The sequence below is a fragment of the Populus trichocarpa genome, chromosome 2, assembly GCF_000002775.5.
Source record: "Populus trichocarpa isolate Nisqually-1 chromosome 2, P.trichocarpa_v4.1, whole genome shotgun sequence".
NCBI classification, from domain to species: Eukaryota; Viridiplantae; Streptophyta; class Magnoliopsida; order Malpighiales; family Salicaceae; genus Populus; species Populus trichocarpa.
The window spans coordinates 1,310,383-1,332,807 of NC_037286.2; the positions used below are offsets into that span (position 1 = coordinate 1,310,383).

The 22,425-nt window shown below is 32.0% G+C and overlaps 1 protein-coding gene and 3 long non-coding RNA genes across 4 annotated transcripts; all 4 read right to left on the reverse strand.

Moving 5' to 3' along the window:
- Positions 1-7,983: 7,983 nt before the first annotated feature.
- Positions 7,984-9,286, reverse strand: LOC127904969 (uncharacterized). The gene is made up of 2 exons (XR_008058461.1): positions 8,759-9,286; positions 7,984-8,551 (listed from the first exon to the last, which is right to left on the reverse strand). It is a non-coding gene; the product is annotated as an uncharacterized LOC127904969 (long non-coding RNA).
- A 4,013-nt stretch (positions 9,287-13,299) lies between these two features.
- LOC112326464 (uncharacterized) lies at positions 13,300-14,435 on the reverse strand. The gene is made up of 2 exons (XR_002980033.2): positions 13,912-14,435; positions 13,300-13,769 (listed from the first exon to the last, which is right to left on the reverse strand). It is a non-coding gene; the product is annotated as an uncharacterized LOC112326464 (long non-coding RNA).
- A 3,009-nt stretch (positions 14,436-17,444) lies between these two features.
- LOC112326589 (uncharacterized) lies at positions 17,445-18,691 on the reverse strand. The gene is made up of 2 exons (XR_002980311.2): positions 18,135-18,691; positions 17,445-17,955 (listed from the first exon to the last, which is right to left on the reverse strand). It is a non-coding gene; the product is annotated as an uncharacterized LOC112326589 (long non-coding RNA).
- A 2,298-nt stretch (positions 18,692-20,989) lies between these two features.
- On the reverse strand, positions 20,990-21,496 carry LOC7496920 (uncharacterized). The gene has a single exon (XM_002301936.4). It carries the CDS (start codon positions 21,494-21,496, stop codon positions 20,990-20,992), a length of 507 nt encoding a protein of 168 aa, XP_002301972.2.
- Between the last annotated feature and the right edge of the window lie 929 nt (positions 21,497-22,425).

Genomic DNA, 22,425 nt, shown 5'->3' on the forward strand with positions numbered 1-22,425 from the left:
AGTTAATCTTTTAATTTTAGCAATTTAATTTATTTTTCTTGAGTGTCCATAATATTTTAGAGACTTTTCAATAACTAAATCAGTAATTTTTTTGAAAAAATACAATAATAATATTCTACAAATAAATCTGAAGGATCCATGCTTATATTGAAATTAGTGAATTAAATCTTGTTTGTTATGTAAGTAATTTTATGAATTTAATTCTCCATTCAATATATTCATGTAATTCGTTTCAACATCCTCGTGGAACCCATGATTATTGGATTCTTATGTGAGCTTATCCTGCCTCTCCCACCTTGTTTTTTGGGTTTTTTTTGGCACCAATCCATGATGGATGAGAGCCCCTCTAATTCAAGGGGGGACCGTGGGGGGCTAGCTCATACCAAGGTCACAACATCTGGTTTGACGAAAGGATCATTGGACTCGACCACTTTACTGTCTAGCCTGGTCACAAGCCAACCTGACTTAACTCGACCTCACCTTGTTTATTTAATTTATGTTTGTATTTATGTAAATTAAGATGATCATCTCATTGAAAAAAAGGGAAATCTGTGTCATGTGGCTAATATTTTTTATCTCATAAATTGAAACCACAAGGAAGCTACGAGAATCAAGTATAATTAAAGTACAATTTAGTACTATAATTCTCCCACTGATCTACTTGAGCTCTTATTATTCGAAAATCGCAGTGTCAACTTTAATTGTTCAATTTACTTTAATAACGTGCAAGCTTGCTAATAACCAGTAACAACAAGTAATTGAGAGCTTGTTTAACTCTTTTTTTGCCCCAAGTTTTTATGAATTTCTTTGAAAAAATATAACGTATTTGGATTTTTAGAAAAGAAAAGATAAGAGAATAACAATTTAACGAAGAAAAAAAATAAAGCAAGTCATTTATTAAGTACCCTCCAGCAATTTTACAAGATATTACACGCGCTTTGAAACAAATTTAAAAACTATAGATTGATAGTGATATCGTTATACCCCCAAAGGAGACAAGATGGTATCAAATTAGGAGCAGCACCAGCCAGACTATGAGGCTTCAAGTCTTGGAAAAAAAGACAATATTCATGAGAATTGGACAAGAAAAGAAAAGGCATAGAAAAAAATAAAAGCATAAAAAGGAAATCTTTTTTCCTTTGCCTTTGTTGCATGACAACCTCGGAAAACGTTCCCTACTTTTTTCTCCATCTCACACGTTTCCTTCTTGTTCCACCAGAACCCCCCCTTCAATTTCTTTTTTTTTTCCACCTTCTTTCGGCTTCAGAAAGTATCCCAATTCACTAACCTAACGAAGAATTCAGATCATAATTAACCTGTTTGACAAAGAACAAATTATGAAGTTCCTTCAAAGAGATAACAAGAACATAAATACTTACAATGTACCTTGGAGGCTTGGATAAAAAAAACGTTACCCCCCCCCCCCCCAACCATTCCTTCTTTGAGGAAATGCTTTAATCCCTTGTCAAATCAAGCCAATCTAGACCTTCGACATGAATGAGATTTGCGAGGGACAAAAACGCATAAAGATACGCAAAAGTAGCAAGTTTTCTGCAAATTCTTTTACTGCTTTGTTCTTCAGATTTTTCTCTTGCACCACTTCGATCCTTATGCGTTTATGTCCCCAGCTAATCTCATCCATCAATTCACCGGTGATTCAAGTATATATACTCATTCGAACGACACTTGACTAGCATGTTGTCAATCCATCTCAGTTGCTTCCTGAAATTCTTGTTGCTCTTCGTTGTTCCATGTAAAACTTGTACACACGAAATTGCAATTTATAGGAGAAAATCTACACCCTAGGAATCCACCTCGAAATTTCGACACGTAACCGATTTTTTATGTTCGTGGAAAATCCGTCGGTTTACTCAATTTCTATGTTCATACACCAATTATAATTTTATAAAGTAATCTCATTTCAAAAGTCATTAAATTACCGATTTTATGATTTTTTTTTCTTTTAGTTTTAATATCATCATATATTAAAATTATTATACCAAATACATTTTAAGAATGATTAAAAAAATCAAACAAGCAATACCAAATCATATCATAAATTACTCTATTGGAGAATAAATTATTAATATATTAGAAACATTCTTTTATCTCATATAAAAGTGAATTCGTGAATAAATTTCATGGTGAATCATATGTTAATATTAAAAAAAATATAATATTATTTTTTATATTTCTAATAATTAATTTCTCCTTATCACTAAAAAAGAAGAAGCTAGGAAATTAAGTAAGCAAGAAAAGAGGCAATTACAAAGAAAATAATATATAGCAAAGGAAAGACGATTTCCCTGTATGGTTGATTGAAATTTCCTCTACGAGAGACACGCGGAAAAATGGCTCATTTCTCTCGAGAGTAAGATTTTATTAGGATTTAGGACATTAAATACACTTCAGCAATACGACATGAATGTTTATGCTTCTAGTAATTAATCAATTTGTCTTGTAAAAAGAAAACAAAGTCAACGACCAACGGATGATTTATTAATTAAACCTTAAGTTAAAATTATGTCTTAAATTGGGTTTTGGTTTTTAAGTGGCATGGATTAATTGGTTGGTTCGGTTAAGCACATAAAGCTTAGGCACGCCTTACAGCATTCAAGCAACCGAATGGCTTTTGGAGGTGGCTTATGTTTTTCCTAGCTGTACGTATCATGGACGCTGCAACAGCATGAGAGAGGAGTAACGGCGCAATAATTTATTGGGGGGAGATTAACGGCATTCCTTGTGACGGCAGCCACCTTTGTCTGTGATTTTTGCTGTCAGCAGAATTAATGTGATATGTACAAGAGATTTTTAAAATAAAAAATGTAATTAGGTTTTGAGTTTTAATATAGAAAGAATTACCTCTGTCATTCTATTTTTAATCAAATTACACTTGTTTATTAACTTTTAAAAAATAAATTTTTAAAAAATCATAGTTTATATTATTGATCAATATAAAATAAACTAATCTATAAAATAATTTAGAATATAAACTGATATACACGCAACAAAATTCAAGTTATAAATTGTAATTTTAAAAAAATTGATAAATAATTGTAATTTGGACTAAATTATAAAACGACATGAATATTTATTTCTTTAATATATTTATGTATATTTTTAATTAGTGATTGTAAGCCTTGCGATTTGGAAATAATTGATAAAATATTGTTTGCGTGAGTTTTGCACAATATTTTAAATACTATCTTTTTTATTTATTTTATGAAAGACAATAATTGATAAATTATAAAACTAATAAAAACACCATTAAATCGATATAACCAATATCTAATGGGTAAACTAGGTGCTTTGTGGCAAATCTTCTTGTCACTTTATTATCTAAGATTCTGCGCACAGCAATAAAAAATTTCACATTTTAATAAATTTATCTATTTCTTTTTTGTAATTTATATGCTGTTAATTTTCTCATTTATCATTGTTATTAAATGTAAAAGAATACACATTCTAAATATAATTTAATAAATTGATGATTTAAATAATCTTAATAATTTATAATAAATTTATTGACTAGTTCATGATATTATTATTTCTATTTTTCGTATTTTTTTTCCAGGAATCGAGTGTTTTTCTATGCCAACAACATCTCAGGCTGAATGTGTTTGGTATTGTGGTAGTTTTTGTTGTTGTGGTTTGAAAAAAGATGTTTTATAAAAAAATACTTTTTGTTGAGGTTGATTTGGTATTTATATATGTTTGGTTAAAACTGTGGTTGAAATTGAGGTTGAATAAAAAGTAGTTTAATGTGTTTGGTTTAACATGCTTTTCAAATTGAGGTTATAAAATAACTAAAAAATATATATATTAATATTGATGATTTTTAATTTAAATATTGTAGATTTAACTACCACTATTATATCATTAAATAAATAATATTTTTTATCAAATATTTTTTATTATTCCATTAACTTATCTACAATTTCATCACGTATGAAATTTATCTGATAAGGACTATAGTTTCCATGGTTTTTTGAGCGTGCAAAAAAATCGGGTAAAATATCATTAGAAATAAAATTGAAATTGCGATCAAATTCCGCGAATGCTACATCATCATGCAAGGTCCTTCTAATTTATATAGTGTTATTAAATAATATTAAATATAGTTTTTCGAGTAAAACACAATTTTAAAAAAAAATCATTTTTTTACTGGGCCGGACGCGGTCCAATGAACAGTGAAGACATTGTTCACGTGAACGGTACAAAGTAAAATTCACTTCGCACTGTTCACGTGAACTAAATAGTGCCAGGTGAATTAATTCACCTGGCATAGACGCGGTAGTGGGAGAAGCAGCTCTCAGCTGCTTTGGACGAACTGACGGTTCTAACATTAAATATATAGGTCCCACACAAATAATAAATTAAATTTTAATATTATCAAACGCATTATTTACACAATTTATTTTAAAAATTAAAACTAACGCGTAAACAAACACCTTCTCGATTATCTAGGAGGTTCATTGACCGCGCTCATTAATCTTTGAGCTTTAAATTTCAATCTAAGTTGCATTAATAACTTTAACAATAAATAAAACAGATGACAGTGAGGGAAAGGAAGAGAGCAATAAAATATTGGATGTCTTGAGACAACAACAACGGGTTGAATGAGTTGGATTCTTAGCAATAAAATATTTTTTTGTTTTTTTTAATAATTTTTCCGCCCCTTATTTTTTAATACAATTTCATTATTCTTTATTAATTATATACTTTTACTATCCCGACAATATTTGCCTATCATAATTTTTTTACTTATGAGAAAAATATTTGATACAAAAAATTAATATGCATTTTATTATAGTATAATTAAATAAAAAATAATTAATGGGATAAAAAAATTATTAAATCCGATGATGTACATAATTTACGTTGCAAGTTTGTTTAGTTAACTCAAATTTATTTAGTTTTTTAAAAAATAAATGCTATTTTTTTTTATCAATTTTATCAATTAATATTGATTTCAAAAGATTTAACTTTTCAATTTATTTTTTTTAGATTAATTTTGTAAATTTTGCATCTCATGACATTTTTTTATCTCAATATTAGATAAAAAAAATCATTTAATTCATGATTAATATCTATTATTTTAAAAAACACGTCATTAATACCTAATTTGTTTTTTACACTTTAAATGTTTTTCTCCAACCCGAAAGTTTACCTTTCTTCACGAACCTCTATCGTCACTGGCCCAAAAGAGAAACGGCCCAGTAAGGCTGGAAAAGTGATGGGTCTGGTAGAGAAAATTGAAAGAACAAAACCACAATCCCATAAAATTTTGTTTATACATCAGTAGAATTTTGTGTTGCTTCGTGGATCATTTGTCTCTTGTTACTTAGCAGCCCAATTGGACTGCTTCCTCGAGCACTACCTCGAACAGCACGCAGGAGTTGACAATAGCTCTCGAAGGAAAAAAAGACGACGGTTCCCAGGAGTTGTGCCTCTGCGGTGTCCATTTACCAGAGTCCTCCCTCTTTCTTCTTGCTTTTTCCATATGATAAAGGCAAGAAGAAAAAAAAACATTGCTTTGACGGAAAAAAAATTATCTTCTTTTCTCCAGCTTTCGCGCTGTTCCTTTCCGTCCAATCAGAGCAAACACCTCCCATTATTCTTGATTATTTTGACTTCAAAGAGTATCCCAATTCCTGACCAGAAAACGGAAAATCTCATAAATGAAATTTTCTCTCTCCCAGGAAATTTCTCGTATCGGTGAATCCATGAATAAATTTCATGATGATTCTTATGTTTGTATTAAAAAAAATATATATTGTTTTTGATATATCTAGTAATTCCTCGAACATTTAAAATAAAGGAAAGACAATTTCCTTCTACGGTTGATTGGAATTTCCTCGAACGCTGGCTGGGGGGTTAGAGAGACACGGGAGGCACACGGGAAAACGGTCCATTCCTCTCGAAAGCATTAGGGTTTAGGACATAAAATAATTTGATCAACACGGCATGAATGTTTTATGCTTCTAATAATTAATAAAATTTTATTGCAAAAACTTAAATAAATAACAAAAAGAAGAAGTCAACGATCAACAGATGATGCAGGAAACCACCACTCACTATGTTTTTGAACGCACGAGACGAATTATCAGAGAGAGATGAGTAAACTCCCAACGTCAACCTCTCACCTGATCTCGCCTTTTTTTCCTTTTTGATAATTTTATGAATGAAATGGCAAAAAGGCAAAAGGCATGAATAATTATCCTCATTCATTTAATTGTGCGATTTATTATTTAAACCTTATGTTAAAATTATGTTTTGAATTGGGTTTGGGCTGTTAAGTGGCCTGAGTTAATTGGTTGGTTTGGTTAAGAACATGAAGCTTACGTCCACCTCACAACGATTCAAGTAATTCCGACGTTAGTCGTGATTGGTTTTGGAGTTCGGTTCATGTTTTTACTAAATATGAGGAGAAATGGCAATGCTTTTTATTATTATTATTCATGTGAGTTTCTATATTAGTTTGAATGTATTTTGATTAATTTCTATGAATTTTAAAATTAATAACTAAATAAGCATTCAATGACTATTAATATTAGTAACCACATGACTTGAATTTGAGATTACATAAAATTATAAAGAAAGTAAATCTTTTAAATAATAAATACTTTAATCTTAAACTTTTATTAACGAGGCATCAGAGTAATGTCAATATTTTTTTATGGTAGAGGAGAAACTTCGGTTTTCTATGGACAATAATAGATAAATTATTAAATTATTAAATTAATCTAACCAATATATAACGGGCCAACTGGATGCTTCTACAATAAATCCTCCTATCAATTCAGTGTCAATAAAACTTTTACTTCTTATTGAATTTATTCACATCGTTTTCGTAATTAATATGCTGTTAATTTTCTCATTTCGTAATTATGATTAATTGTTTTAACATTAAACATAAAAAGATTCACATTCTAAATATGATTTATTAAGCTAATGACGCTGATAAATTTTATTATTTGTAATAAATTTATAGGTGGTCCATGATCTTTAATGGATGGATTATATTTATCTAATAATTTCTCTCAACATTTCACTGATTTTACTAAAAAATATTCCCGTCATAGTGAGGAAAAGGGAGGGAATATTGGATGTCTCGAGACAACAATGAGGGTTGAATGAGTTAGATTTTTAGCTTCTTCTTTTTATTCTCTATCCCCATTTAAATCGGGTTAAAAATAAATCGGATATTGTATAACCTGGTTTAAAACTAAGTCCATGCTATATTCCAGATCGAGTCAGCTTTCTATATATATTTTTTAAAAAATAATTTGATATATTTATATATAATAAAAATTAATATGTGCAATAATATATAATCCTATGCGTGTATTTAATTGATGAGTTAGTTTGGGGCACCCAGTCCTGCACGAGTCAGAAAGAGCAGGATCGGTTGATAAAGAACGGTTGGGCATCTAGTCCTCCTAGCTAGTTGCTCAAAAAGGTTGATTCAATGCAAGCAATACCTTTAAAGCGACAAAAACCCAACTGTTGGGTTCCCATTTGAAGAATCATAGGATTGGATGTTTGTCTTTTTCTTTCTCTTCTTTTTATGCAGTGGAGGATCATCCTCCATCATGTTAGAGTCATGATGATTGATGGGTACCACACTAGGGAGGGGGGAAAAGGGAGGTGGAGGGGGTGTTTCAGTTTGGGTTGGCCTTTTTGATTTGGGCTCTTCTCGGTCGACTCAATATCTGTTCATGGGGATCTGAACTTAAAAAAGACGGCAATCGTTAATCTTTAGTCAGGCTTCATCAGCTTCGGTGGGCTAAACTAGGCCACGGTTTACATAGACCTCATCGGAGCTCTATCATAGTAGTCCGGAATCGCCCACTAAAAGTCTAAAACAAGAGCTCCACTGAATGTTTACCCTTCTCTACATACCTCTATCGACACTGGCCCGGAAAGGAAACGGTCTTCGTTAGCCTGGAGAAGTGATGATTCATCTAAAGAAAATGGAAAGAACAAAACCTAATCTTCTTAACAACATAACAAGGAAACAACTCATTGTAACATTTGTTAGGGGAGTAATATACCTTGTATAATGATTGGAAATTAAAAAAAATAAAAACTATTCTGAATTCAACTTTCTGCCGGACGTTCACACAATATAAGGTCCGAAATATGGTAAGATGTGTGACAACAGCATGTTTATACCGATACACCAGTAGAGTTTTTTGTTGCTTTGTGGATCATTTGTCTCTTGTTGCTATTAGCAGCCCAATTGGACTGCTCCCTTGCTTTTAGTCTTTCTGAACAAGTTGGGCATGTGTTATCACTTGTTCAGCGAATAGCTGGCTGGAGTTGACAATAGGCGCCCTTGAAGGAAAAAGGAGAAAAGCTTCCAGGAATTGTGCCTCTGCATTGACCTTTTGCCAGAGTCCATTCTCCTTCTTCTCGGTCATTCTACGGGAAGTAAACCCAAATCGAAAACATTGCTTTCACGGAAAATTAGTCTTCTTTTCTCCACCTGCTGCGCTTTCCCTTTCCGTCCCATCAGGGCGAACATCTCCTGTTGTTCTTGATTATTCTGACTTCAAAGAATATCCAAATTCATGACCAGAAAACAGAAAATCTCATTAATGAAAATTTCCCTTTCTCCCTTGTCTGATACAGAGCATGATATAGAAATCTTTGCATGCTTTTATTTGAACAAGGTGCTTGTTGCAGGTTACAAAAATCCTTGCAAACAACACGATAGCATACGCATAAAACCCAAAAGAAATAAAGAGCATACATGCCTGATTAATTAGTGATTATGGAAATGGAATTTCAGCTTCAGAACCAAGATGACAAAAATTAAGCACGCCATTTTAAATCTCTGGTTTCCTGTCTGATGAAAAAAGGTAACAAGATGGGTGAGATTAGCGGGGGCCAAAAACGCATAAGAGAGGGGCAAAAGGAAGTCAGGGAGAAGTTTGAGGAAATAAGAGAAGAGGCTGTCAAACTAGAAGAGGAAACTAATCTAATCTCCCAGCAGAGTGCAGCAAACCAACTTCTGCTTGATCTTATGTTTCAGATCTAGACGATGTTGCTTTGCGCGCAGCATTCTGCAGAGAGATTATATTAGTTTCCTCTTTTAGTTTGGCTCGACTCTTCTCTTATTTCTTCCAACTCTACTCTTACTTCCTTTTGGCCCTTTCTCGTGCCGTTTTGCCCCCTGCTAATCTCACCTATCTCATCCCTTCCATCGTATATATCAGACTCTTTGTTTGAGTCTCCATGACTCGAAGGCAATTCTCTTTATATAGGAGAGCTTTCCTACCGAAACACGCATGGACCCCATGCACGACTTTGGAAAACGATGGCCGACGTCTTCTTAAAAAAACAAAAAAGAAAAAGAAAAAACGTCTACAGTCTCAAAGACGCATTCTTTGCTAGTTAACCTCATATACGTGATGTCAACCAAAAAAAAGAAAAACTCCTATACGTGGCAGTTGTGGAGGCTACCACGTAATGCACTGTGCCGTAGCCCCAAGCAAATTACAAAGACGAGCGCGAGACGGGCGAAATAAATTAAAGTAATGAGTAGTTAATACTTTACGAGGATCACTCTAAAAACTATTCTCGTTACTTGTGTAGAAACTAAATATAATTTATTAATTTGTCCATATCATTTTATAATCGATGTGTTATTAATTTTCCCATTTTAATAATTATGATTATGATATTAAATAGGAAAATATTTACATTTTAAATATAATATATTAAATTGATGGTTTTGGATAAATTTTTAATAAATTTGTTAGTTAGTACATGATATTAAATATGAATTGGGTTTATTTAATATATATATATATATATATATATATATCGACTTAAGCATAAAACTATTCCTCGTCGAAGAATGATTATTTATATCATAAATAAAAACTCAAGCTAATCAGCATGCTAATATACGTTTATGTTTATTTTTATTTTTATTGTTTGAAATTATTTTTGTAGGAAAATATTTTTTTTATTTTTTAGATTGTTTTGATATTTTAATATTAAATATAAATTGTTAAAAATAAAATAATTATTTTAATTTATTATCAAATAAAAATATTTTAAAAAATAATAACCACTATAAAAACTATTCACAGAAAAAAATCTAGGTTTCATTTAAAATTTTCTAGCAAAAAGTCTTCTCCCTCGAAAATGTAACTTCTTAAGACGCCGTCCTTCGGTACTTGACCTCGTATACGTGGCAGTTATTGAGATAACCACGTGATCCACTGTAAAATCTGATTTTAGTTTCTCTCAAAAGATTTCTCAAATGCAAAAATAATATAATTTTAATATAGAAAAGATGCTTCCGTTTTACAAATCTTTTTATTGGTTAAAAGCACCGTGGTCCAAGCAAATCACAAAAACGAGCGAGACCTAAGAGATTGAGGGTGTTCTTGGATAAGAAATTATTTATATGTGAGCTTGATTAGTAATTGAAAAACTATTAAAACTAGTAAATTGATGATCAAACCAATGTCTATTGGGTCAATCAGGTGATTCCATGACAAATTTTCCTAGCAGTTTAATGTTTAAGAAATATTTAAGTGAATCTAGTTCATCATCTTAATATTATGGAGCAAGTCAATCAGTTTTTTACTTCTTATTAAATTTCTCAGTATCATTTTATAATTGATGTGTTATTAGTTTTTTCATTTAAAAATATATTAAAATAATTTTTTTATATCAATACATTGCAATCATAAAAAAACCTTAAAAATACATCAATTTAATATATTTTTAAATAAAAACATGTTGTAATGCAAAAAAAGGTATATATATATATATATAGTGTTGGTCTCTAATTAAATTTTCTTTTATTGTTTTATGTAGTGAGTGCATTTCTATTCAATCCCATTTTTCCTTAGAATAAACAATTGATCCTGCCAAAGGATGCCGCATGAGCACATTGTTGTTAATTATTTTCTGGCATTAAAGGCAGAGTTTAAACTTAAGAACACTTGAAAATAAGGATATCTCAGGGTTTTTAAGCTACGAGGTTCTTTGCTGAGCTCAGTAAAAAATTGATAAAAAAAGACCTCTGGAGGTGAGGGAAAGGAATGAAATATCGGATATCTTTGACAACCTCAACGAACATATACTAAAGAGTCCAGCCTTAAACGATAAAATCAGAAACTACAATTTGTTGGTGTTAGAGTTTTACCTCCTCTGTTTCCATATTCATCTTAAACCGGGTTGAAATTGATTCGGAAATTGTATAACCCGGTTTCAGATTAAATCTTTGTCGTATTCCTGATTGGATCAGCTGTTCATATATAGTTTTTTTTAAATTTAATATATTAATCTATAGTTATTAAGTACAAAGCTAAAAGATATTGCATTGTCACTATTTCTATCTTGATTACGTGCTCTCTCACAAATTACTGTAAATTGAAATAAATAATTTTAATTAAAAATAATTTAATTTAATACTTAAACTTTGTTTGCACGCAATTAAATTATCTCAGTTAAAATTATAACTCAATTACATATTTTTTTGAGGTGAAAGTTGAATTAAAAGATATATAATTTAAATGGAAAACACAGGTAAAATAGGTTGTATCTAATATCTATGCAATTTATTTGAAAAATTCATTTTAATTCCCTATCTTTTAAAGTTATTAGATTTAATCGGTTCCTTTAATTTTTTTAGAGAGGACGTCACTGGATTCTGTTTTAAAAAGAAAAAATTATTATTGGTGAAAATTTCAGCCAACTAAACAATTGATTTTTACATTAAATATTTTCATATAATAAGAAAAGTTAAGATTAAGTGTTTTTTTACCTTAAAAACATCTGACACATAAAAAAAAAAACTAAATTCTACAAGATATATCAACTAATATGTCACCGTTTTAATATTTTAAAAGTTTTTCATCTATTATGTATTAAAATCTTTACTTTCAAATATTTTTTTTAAAAAAAATATTAAAAAATAATTCGACCCTCCGCAGTATATTACGTGTAAAAAACAACTAGTACATATTAATACGTGCAGTAATAATAATAATTTAATCATACCCGTGTGTATTTGATTAAGGAGTCGCGTTGGGGCATCAAGACTTGCAATGGTCAGTAAGAGGAGGACTAATTCGCTGGGTAATCCAAATAGCCATCTGGAAAATAAATGGACTTCAAACGTGGAAGGCCATGCGAACCTTTTCTGAAAAGGAACGGTCGGTAATGTAATCCTACCGGCTACGTATCCAAAAAGGTTGATTCGATGCAAGAAATACATTCTCGTAAGGGACAATATCCAACAATTAATACTATGATTTTTTTTTTTAGATTAATGTAGGTGTTCGGGTCAGCTTTTGCGCACCTTGACTAATTCTACGGACCCTGAAGTTAACAATCATGTAACTCTCCAGTGATCATCATATGAGCAACCACAGGGCTCGAACCTGAGACCACAGAGAAAGTAAACCGTTTAATCCCAAGTTTTTACCACTGGACTACCACCTACATGGTTATTAATACTCTGAATATTACTTAGAGGTGTTGGGTTCACATATATGATTGGGTTCTAGTCTTCTATAATTTTGCTTCTTGTTGCTTTTCTGACTTGGAATGTTATGGTTATGTTGGGTTTCATATTAGGAGAAAAAAAGGAGGTGGGGTGTTTTCATGAAGATTTAATATTAATATCAATCTTCAAAGTAGCTTGTGATTGTTATTCTAGAATAGAAAAAAAATACAAGGACAGAATTGTATTTTTATCAAGGATATTTTAAAAATAAAAAATAAAAAATATTATTTATGGAGACATGTTCTTTTTCTATTTTTTATTTTAAAAATATAGAAATTCACTCTAAAATTATCTTATTGGGAAATTTATTTTTATACATATGTTTTTTTCTCTTCAATTAAATATGTATATTTTTTATGTTTTTCTATTTTTTTATTTTAAAACAGTAACTAATCGCTATCCAAGAGCTACTAGAATATGTGTGTGTTGGGCTCTTGATTTGAGCTTTTACCGGTCGACTGACTTTCTGTTTCCGGGAGCTGAACTTAAAAAAAGACAGCAATTGTTAATCTTCAGACAGGCATCATCAGCTTCAGTGGGCTAAACTAGGCCATGGTTTACATAGACCTCATCGGACCTCTAGCATACCGGTCCAGAATCACAAACTAAAACAAGAGCCACACAGAGTGTTTCCCTTTCTCCACACACCTCTATCGTAACTGGCCCAAAAAGGAAACGGTCCAATAAGGGTGGAGAAGTGATGGTACAGACGAAGAAAATGGAAAGATCAAAACCACAATCTTCTTACAACATGACAAGGAAGCAATCAAACAACTCTTTGTACTGTTATTCATTTGTATAATTCTCGGAAATACAAAACTTTATTCTGAATTCAACTACCTGCAGGGCGTTCCCACAAGTGTAAAATATGGTAAGATTTGTGAAGAAAAAATTTGTTCTTAACCAACTAAAAGTCTAAAAGAGTCTAAGCAATTGGATCCCAGTAGAATTTTTTGTTGCTCCGTGGATCACATGTCTCTTGTCACTTGGCAGCCCAATTGGACTGCTTCCTCACTTGTCCTTTGTCTCTCCGAAGTAGGGCACCTTCTATCTCTTGTTCAGCGAACAGCTGGCAGGAGTTGACTAAAGTTCTCGCAGGAAAAAAGACAACTGCGGAGCAATTGTGCCTCTGCGGTGTCCTTTTACCAGAGTCCATCCTCTTTCTTGTTGCTTATTCCAAGCGAAGTAAACCCACAAAGAAAACACTGCTTTCACAGAAAATTACTCTTCCCTGTTTGATCCAGAGCAAAACATAGAAATCTTAATTTGCATGCTTTTAATCGGAGAAGGTGCTAGTTGCAGGTTATAAAAATCCTTGCAAACAACACGAGAGCATACGCATAAAACCCAAAAGAAATAAAGAGCATACATACCTGATTAATCAGTGATTATGGAAATGGAATTTCAGCTTCGGAACCAAGATGGCAGGTTGGTGTCAGAAAAACCAACCATGCCATTTTAAATCTCTGAATTACTGTCTGATGGGAAAAAGTAATAAGATGGGTGAGATTAGCAGGGGACAAAAACGCATAAGAGAAGGGCAAAAGGAAGTCAGAGAGAAGTTGGAGGAAATAAGAGAAGAGGCTGTCAAACTAGAAGAGGAAACTAATCTAGTCTCCCAGCAGAGTGCAGCAAACCAACTGCGGCTTGATCTTATGTTTCAGATCTAGCTGATGTTGCTCTGCAGCATTAAGCAGAGAGATTATATTAGTTTCCTCTTTTACTTTGGCGTGACTCTTTTCTCGTTTCTTCAAACTCTCCTCTTGCTTCCTTTTGGCCCTCTCTCAGTTTCTCATGCATTTTTGCCCCCTGCTAATCTCATCAACCTCATCCTTTTTCCTTTTGCCTAAAAAAAAAAAAAGATCAAATCAAAATCTAGGCCGTTGATTATGGAATGACACTTGCATCATATATACCAGACTCTTTGTTTGAGGGTACCACGCAATCAACTGGTCGGTCCCCCCCCCCCCCCCCCCCCCCCAACAAATTAATAAAACTGTGTGTTTGGATGGTGGTTATTGCGATTAAAAAATAGATTTTAAAAAATATTTTTAACTGTGATTTTAAAAATTACGTTTTTAATTAAAATTATTATGAAAACAGATTTTTTTATGCAAAAATAAATTATTATAAATAAAAAATATTTTAATTTATATAAAATTAAAGTTTGAAATACAATTATATCGATACAAAATATAGACGGTATTTAATTAAACAAATATTTTTTTTATCTATATTGATTATATAAAAAACAAAAGTTATCAGAATAGCAGATGTATAAAAAAGAGAGGATACCTATAAAATAAATAAAAGAAGTTGTTAATTCTTTAAGGGTATCGCTGAAAAAAATATCCCTGTTATTGGGTAGAAACTAAAAAAATACTCTTCGAGGAATCTCGGCACTTTGACTATGATTTCGAGTAATTTTATGGCGGTTGATAAATTTGTAAAAAATTTATGTAATTTTTTATTGCATGTAGTTATTTTTTTTTGTTTTTATAATCTTGATAGGGATGGAAATCAATGAGGTAATTTTAAAAGAGTTTTTTTCCAGGGGTAACCGAGTTTTAAATACTGAGTTATTTATATGTGTGTTTGATTAGTATTTTTAATCCTTTTAATTTAATAATCAATTTCTTGTGGTTTCTTATATCTTTTTTTATTATATATTACTACTCTTTTACGTAAAATTGCACCACATTTTAGATAATGTTTTTTCTTAATATATATTTTATGATAGACAATAATTGATAGATTATAAACCGATTAAATTACTAATTGATCCAACCAGCATCTCATGGGTCAACTAGGTGCTTTTATCACAAATCAACCTATCAGTTCCATGTTTGAAAAACTATTAGCTGAACCTATTTTATCGCATCAAATTATGAATTAAGTTTATAAATTTCTTAAATCTTATTAAAACTGTTCATATCATTTGTATAATTGACGTGTTGTTAATTTTTTAATTCTATAACCATGATTGTAGAATTAAACGTGAAAAGATTCACATTCAAAATAATTTTTATTAAATTAATTATTTAAACAAATTTAAATATTTGTATTAAACTTGTTAACTAGTCCATAAACTCAAAAATGAATTAGGCTAATTATTTTCAATGAAATTTCACAATTAAGAGATTTCAATGAAATTTCATATTTAAAATCTTTTTGAGTATTAATTAAAAATTGAATTCTAAATAGAATTTATTATCTAAAAATGCTACAAAAATAAATAAGAGATCAACTCCTTTAATTTGCAATTCTAAAACAAAATATTAAAATTATTTTTAAAAAAATACCCGTCCATTTTTTTTTATTAAAAAAAGACTTTTGAAGAAATAAGAAAAAGGTAGGGAGGGTAATACAAAAAAAAAATAAACTAAATTTTATTATTTTTAAATATATAAATTCAATAGCAACAAATAATTTTTATTAATTTGACTATATTTAAAAAAAAACCATCTATCTCGTTCCCCGAGTCCTTTTTTTTTTAAATTCCCATGAGCTAAGTACAATGAAATGGACAGTGTTGGTCTCTATCATTTTTATTTTTATTTTTATTTTTATTTTGGAATCCGCTGCATTTCTACTTAATCATTTGATTGAATAAACAATCGACCGCCCCTTTTTCTTTAGAATAAAGAATTGATCCTGCCAAAGGAGGCTGCATGAACACATTATTGTTAATTATTTATTGGCATTAGGGTCATGAAGCTACGAGGTTCATTGGCCAGGTTCATCAACCTTCGAGCTTGTTAAAGTTGAATCTAAATTGTAACACTAATTAACTTCAGCAATAAATACTGATAAAAAGACTTCGAAAATAAATATATAAAAAAGAAAATGAAGGTGAGGGGAAGGAAAGAAATATCGGATGCCTTACAGGCTCGGCAGGCACATATTAAAAAATATATACTACTCCAACTCTAAAAGATAAAACAGAGACAATTATAACGGGTTGATTGAGTTAGATTTTTATGCTCTCTATTTCCATACCCATTTTAGATAGGGTTAAAATCAAATCGGATATTGTATAACCTTGTTTAAGGTTGAGCTCCTCCCATATTCTGGATTGGGTCGACTTCATATGTACAATGTATCTTAAAAATTAATAGTGCAGCAATACGTGATAATTTAATCCTATTTGTGTGTGTTTAATTAGTTAGGTCGGGGCATCAAAACTTAAAATATTCGGTAATCCAAGTAGCCATCTAGAAAATAAATGGACTTCAAACGTATAAGGCCATGGGAACCTTTTTCTGAAGAGGAACTGTTGGTAATCTAGTCCTGCTGGCTACATAACCATAAAGGTTGATTGAAAGCCAAAAAAAAAAAAAAACATTCTCAAGAGGGACAAAACCCCGCAATTAATAATTAATTGGGATATTACTTCGAGGAGATGGGTTCACATTTGTGAAAGATATGATTGGATTTTATTCTTCTTTCTTGTTGCTTTTTGTTGCATGGTGGAAGAACATCCTCCATCATGTTAAGAGTTATGTTGGTTGCCATATTAGGATGAAATCAAGGGGGCGGTTGAGGGTGTTTCGGTCAAGATTGAAGATCAATCTCTAAGAGCTACGGGAGTGTGTCTGGGTAAGGCTTCCTGATCTGGGCTATTTTCAGTCGACCCAGTTTTTGTTTTCGTGGAGTTGAACCTAAAAAAGACAGCAATTGTTAATCTTCAGACAGGTTTCATCAGCTATGCTAGGGCGGCTAGGCCATGGTTTACACAGACCTCATGGGACCTCTAGCATACTAGTCCAGAGCTACACATAATGTTTACCTTCCTCCTCATTCCTCCATCGTCACTGGCCCCAAAAGGAAACACTCAAAAAGGCCGGAAAAGGGACGGTTCAGATAAAGAAAATGGAAAGAAAAAAACCACATTCTTCTAACAACATAACAAGGAAACAACTCATTGTACTATTCATTTGTATAATGGTCGGAAATAAATAAAAAAGTTTATTCTTAATTCAACTACCTGGTGGAAGATCACACAATGTAAGGTCCAAAATATGACAAGATGAAGATGTGTGACAGTCACGTGTTAAACCAGTAGGATTTTTGGTTTCTTTGTGGATCATTTGTCGCTTGTTGCTATCGGCAGCCCTACTTGGACTGCTTCCTCGCTTGCTTTTAGGCTTTCCAAACAAGTAGAGCATATTTTTATCACTTGTTGAGCGAACAGCTGGGAGGGGTTGACCATAGATTCGCAGCGAAAAGGGCCCAGGAACTGTACCTCTGCGGTGTCCTTTTCCCAGATCCCATTCTCTTTCTTCTCGACCATTCCGTGTACAGAAAAAAATCTTCTTCTTTTCTCCCCTGCTTTTGCATTTTCACTTTCCGTTCCATCAGAACAAACACCTCTTATTGTTCTTTGATTATTTTGACTTCAAAGAAAATCACAATTCCTGACCAGAAAACAGCAAATCTCATGAATGAAAAATCCTCTTTATCCCTTGTTTGATGCAGAACTAAAAATAGAAATCTTTGCACGCATTTAATTGGAGAAGGGGCTTGTTGCAGATTATAAAAGTCCATGAAAACAACCCAAGAGCAACCCATAACTCCTAAAAAAAAAAGAGCATACCTGATAAATTAGTGATTCGTTGAAGATGGAAATGGAACTTCAGCTTCAGAACCAAGATGACAGGCTGGTGTCAGGAAAATAACCATTCTATTTTAAAGCTTTATACTCTCTGGTGAACAAAGTAACATGATGGAGCAACTCAAGAAAGAGTCTGGTATATTTTGCGAGGGTCATTCCTCGATCAATATTGACCTATATTGACACATAAAATCTGAGATGGGTGAGATTAGCGAGGGACAAAAAGGCATAAGAGAGGGACAAAAGGAAGTAAGAGAAAAGTTTGAGGAAACAAGAGAAGAGGCTGCCAAACTAAAAGAGGAAACTAATCTAATCTCCCAGCAGAGTGCAGCAAACCAACTTCGGCTTGATCTTATGTTTTAGATCTAGACGATGTTGCTTTGCAGCATTCTGCAGAGAGATTATATTAGTTTTCTCTTTTAGTTTGGCTAGACTCTTCTCTCATTTCTTCTAACTCTACTCTTACTTCCTTGTGGCCCTTTCTCGTGCCTTTCTGTCCCCCCTCCCTTACATCATATATACCAGACTCTTTTTTTGAGTTTCCCCATGACTCCCTCCCTATCAATGCTGCTCTTTATATAGGAAATGCAGGGCTTTGGAAAACATGGGCCCGTCTTCTTGAGAGATAAAACAAAAAACCTCGTAATGTTAAGACTACCTGCTTTAGAAGTTAACCACATATACGTGGCAGTTTTTGAAGCTACCACGTAATCCATTGTAAGAGATCACTAATATTATTTTAATTTCTCTCGAAAGACTTCTCTCATACAAATCATTTTTTTCTCTAAACATAAATGATATTGAATTTTTTTTTTTTATGGAAGGGAGGTCAATTGATTAAAATTTACGGAAGTAAAATTGAAAAGATTCGCTGATCCTTGTTGTATAATTTAGAAGTTATTATGATTTGACAATAGATTAATCTAATAAATGTTGATCCACAAAAAAATAAATCTTTGTTATTGTGTATATTTAATGTTATCATCTGATTATAAGATTAATTCCCAAAATAAAAATTTTAATTTTGAGTTGGCAAGTTAGAAGCAGGTGTAAGAACTTATAAAATTTTAATAAATTTTAAAGAGATTTTATTAAGAAAATTCCTAATTTTTTGTTAGTTTAAAACTAAAAAATAAAATTCATAAAAAATTGTCGTTTGTTTTTAGTTTCCCAACACCTTTGTTTTAGATTAAAATGGTTTTTTCAGAAATATTATAGATATTGTGTTTCACTTAAAAATATATTAAAATAATATTATTTATTTTTAATTTTTTAAACTTTATTTTTAATATTAGTACACTAAAATAATAAAAAAAATATAAAAAAATTAATTTTTTTATATTAAATAGCAAAACAATTCAACAATAACACCAAACAATCACTGACTTCTATTCAAAAGGACCCTTTTCTCCATGTCAACTGAAATTTTTACTCGGAGAAGGGCAAGGAATCACGCGGAGAAAAGACAGACTCTTTTCGGCAATCAGTCTAACATGCAAATAAATTATGAAAGACCTTATCAGCCAATAACGGTGAAAGAGTGCATAAAATTAATGTTTTCAAGTTTGCTGCCGCGTACAAGACATAAGGAATGCTGTTAGCTTCTGCCTTCCAGCCCCCGAGTCAACTAGCCCAACCACCCTCCTTTTTTAAGCTGAAGGAGTCACCAAAAAATTCAGCTTTCTTTAATGTTTCCAAGTTTGCAGCCGCGTACAAGACATTCGAGAGGAATTCTAACCGATAGTGATGCAGCTTGGTAAACGAAGGAATATCTCTCGGTTTTCGAGGGTGGCTTGTTTTTTTTTTTTAAACACTTAGATTTTGCGTCATGAGCAGTGGTGGAAACAAGCGGGACTGGCAGGGGTCCGGGCCGGCTCTCCGGGAAAAAAAAATTCAGCTTTCTGTTTGAATAATTTTAATTTTTTACTCTAAAACTAGTAAAATCTAATTTTCTTATGTGCCCCAACAGAATTTCCCGTGAGACTAGATTTCTTCCTGCTCCGAGTCGTGAGTAAAATGTAAACATCTAAATTTAATTTCTTAATATATTTAATACATGTGTGATTTGCATAAATAACTTTTTAATATATTTAATGGGTGTGTGATTTGCATAAAATATTTTACAGAGTTTATATTTTAATATATTTACGTTAAATATTTTACGAATAAAAAATATATTTACATAAATTTAACAATGTAATGAAAAATATAGTTATAATAAAATAACAATAACGGGGTGTTATCTGCTGTGACAAAGGTGTTGATAATGCTGGCAATAATAACTAAAAAGAGGTGGGGTTGATGTTAATAAAATATTTTAATTTTTTTTATAAAATATTTAATGCAAAACAAATATAACAAAATTTGAAAACATTTTCCTATTAATTATTTTATATATAACAAATTTCATTCGTACTAGAGATATAGCATGTACAATCTAGTAGTTTATTTGAAAGTATAAAATATTTTATATTTAAAAATATATTAAAATAATATTTTTTTATTTTTTAAATTTTTTTTAACATCAGAATAATATAAAAATATAATTTTTTAACATATTTTTAAAACACAAAAATAAATACAAATAACATCTATAAAACATAGATGAAGAGAACATATTTTAATATGTTCAAATCATCATATTAAGGTACAGGTTTCAGATGTTTCTCCACACTGGTGTGGTGTGGAACCATCCTCACATGAACATGAACATGAACACGAACACGATCACTTAAAAAAATAAAAGGTAACATGGAAGTTGCCGACCGCCGAGAAGGGGATGGAAGATTGGAAGGCAGATTGGCTGATGATGGTCCTAAATCGGCTATACTGGCAAACTAGAGCGTAGCCATCAATGTAATGAGGGGAAATAAAACGACTCCCAGATCAGTAGAGGTTTTCTCCACAGAAACTCCACTGGCAAAAGGAAGGTTTCTCAGTAAGTTTTGGGAATCACTGGCCCCGAAAGGCTGATTCAAAGCAGAAAAGGGCACACTAGTGCCTGAGAGGGGCTGGTTCAGAGAAGAAAGTGGTTGAGTAAGGCTTGACCGAGGCTGATTAATGTCTTGCGGTGGATTATTCAGCTCTTGTTGCTGCCGGTAACCCAGTGGAGACTGTTGCCCTTGGTTGCTTAATGGTTTTCCAAAAGGAGGCACGTTGTTTAGAATAGGAGCAGCAACCGGAGGAGAAGCACGAGCCGGTGTATTTTCATCATTTGGTGGCACGTCTAGGACATGCTGATCTGCAACTGTTGATAAAGCTTGTGCGTTGCAAATAAAAGAAACGAGGAAGATGAGAAAAACATAGAGAAGAATACAATATTTGCGTGACTTGGAGACCCCCATTGTAATGAATTCAATGCATTCGTGCACCAGAGACCTTATATAACCAGGGAATTTAGCACACGTTGCTAGTTTTAACTGCTAAACTCGAGTAGGAGCAGTTGGGATAGGAAGTGGCATGAAAGAGGAAGCAGTTGAAAGCAAGTGAAGCAAGCCAAACTAGTTCAACAACTATAATCTTGCAATAAAACCATCTTGCTGTTCAGAAATAGAACGCCATATATCTATGATTTTGAACCAGAAAATATATGATCCACTAGCTACCAATCAATGTCATTATTACTGCTGTGACATAGATATCATCATAAACAAGGGCCTTGTGGACTAGAATGGGAAATTTAACAAGAGGGTATGCATGGAAAGATGCGATTCAGAAGGGAAGCCAATACTTGCAGCAGGATTAGACAAAAAAAACTCTTATTGCTAGGAATCTAGGCCATCTATTACATCCCGAATACAGGTATTTGATGATCCATGTTGTCTTTCATCCATTAAGGATGACAATGGATGCCTACAGTTAAGATTTTATATTATTGATACCCAATCTAAACCCAAAATAATTATTTAAACCTGCCTTAAATATGTATGGATTTTTTTTTTATACAGATCCTCTTAGGTTTTGAGTACCAATAGGATATCCATTACCCAAACTCAAAACACAAACACCTCAAAACACAAACACCTGAATGTCATAATTTACAACTATTTAGTATTAGCTTGGTATACTTGTAATTTTTTCAGATTCGGGTCGGGTTCGGGTTCGGGTTCAAGTTGGATAGACCAATATCCATAACCAACCCGAACCTGATTTTCTGCCTTTAAGTTTTACCCGAACCCGGCTCAAAACCTGATTGGATCTAAGAATTTCCTAACCATTTGGCCTGGTTTAGGTCCATCTGCTTTGGGTGAAATTGCCATGCCAAGCACCAATC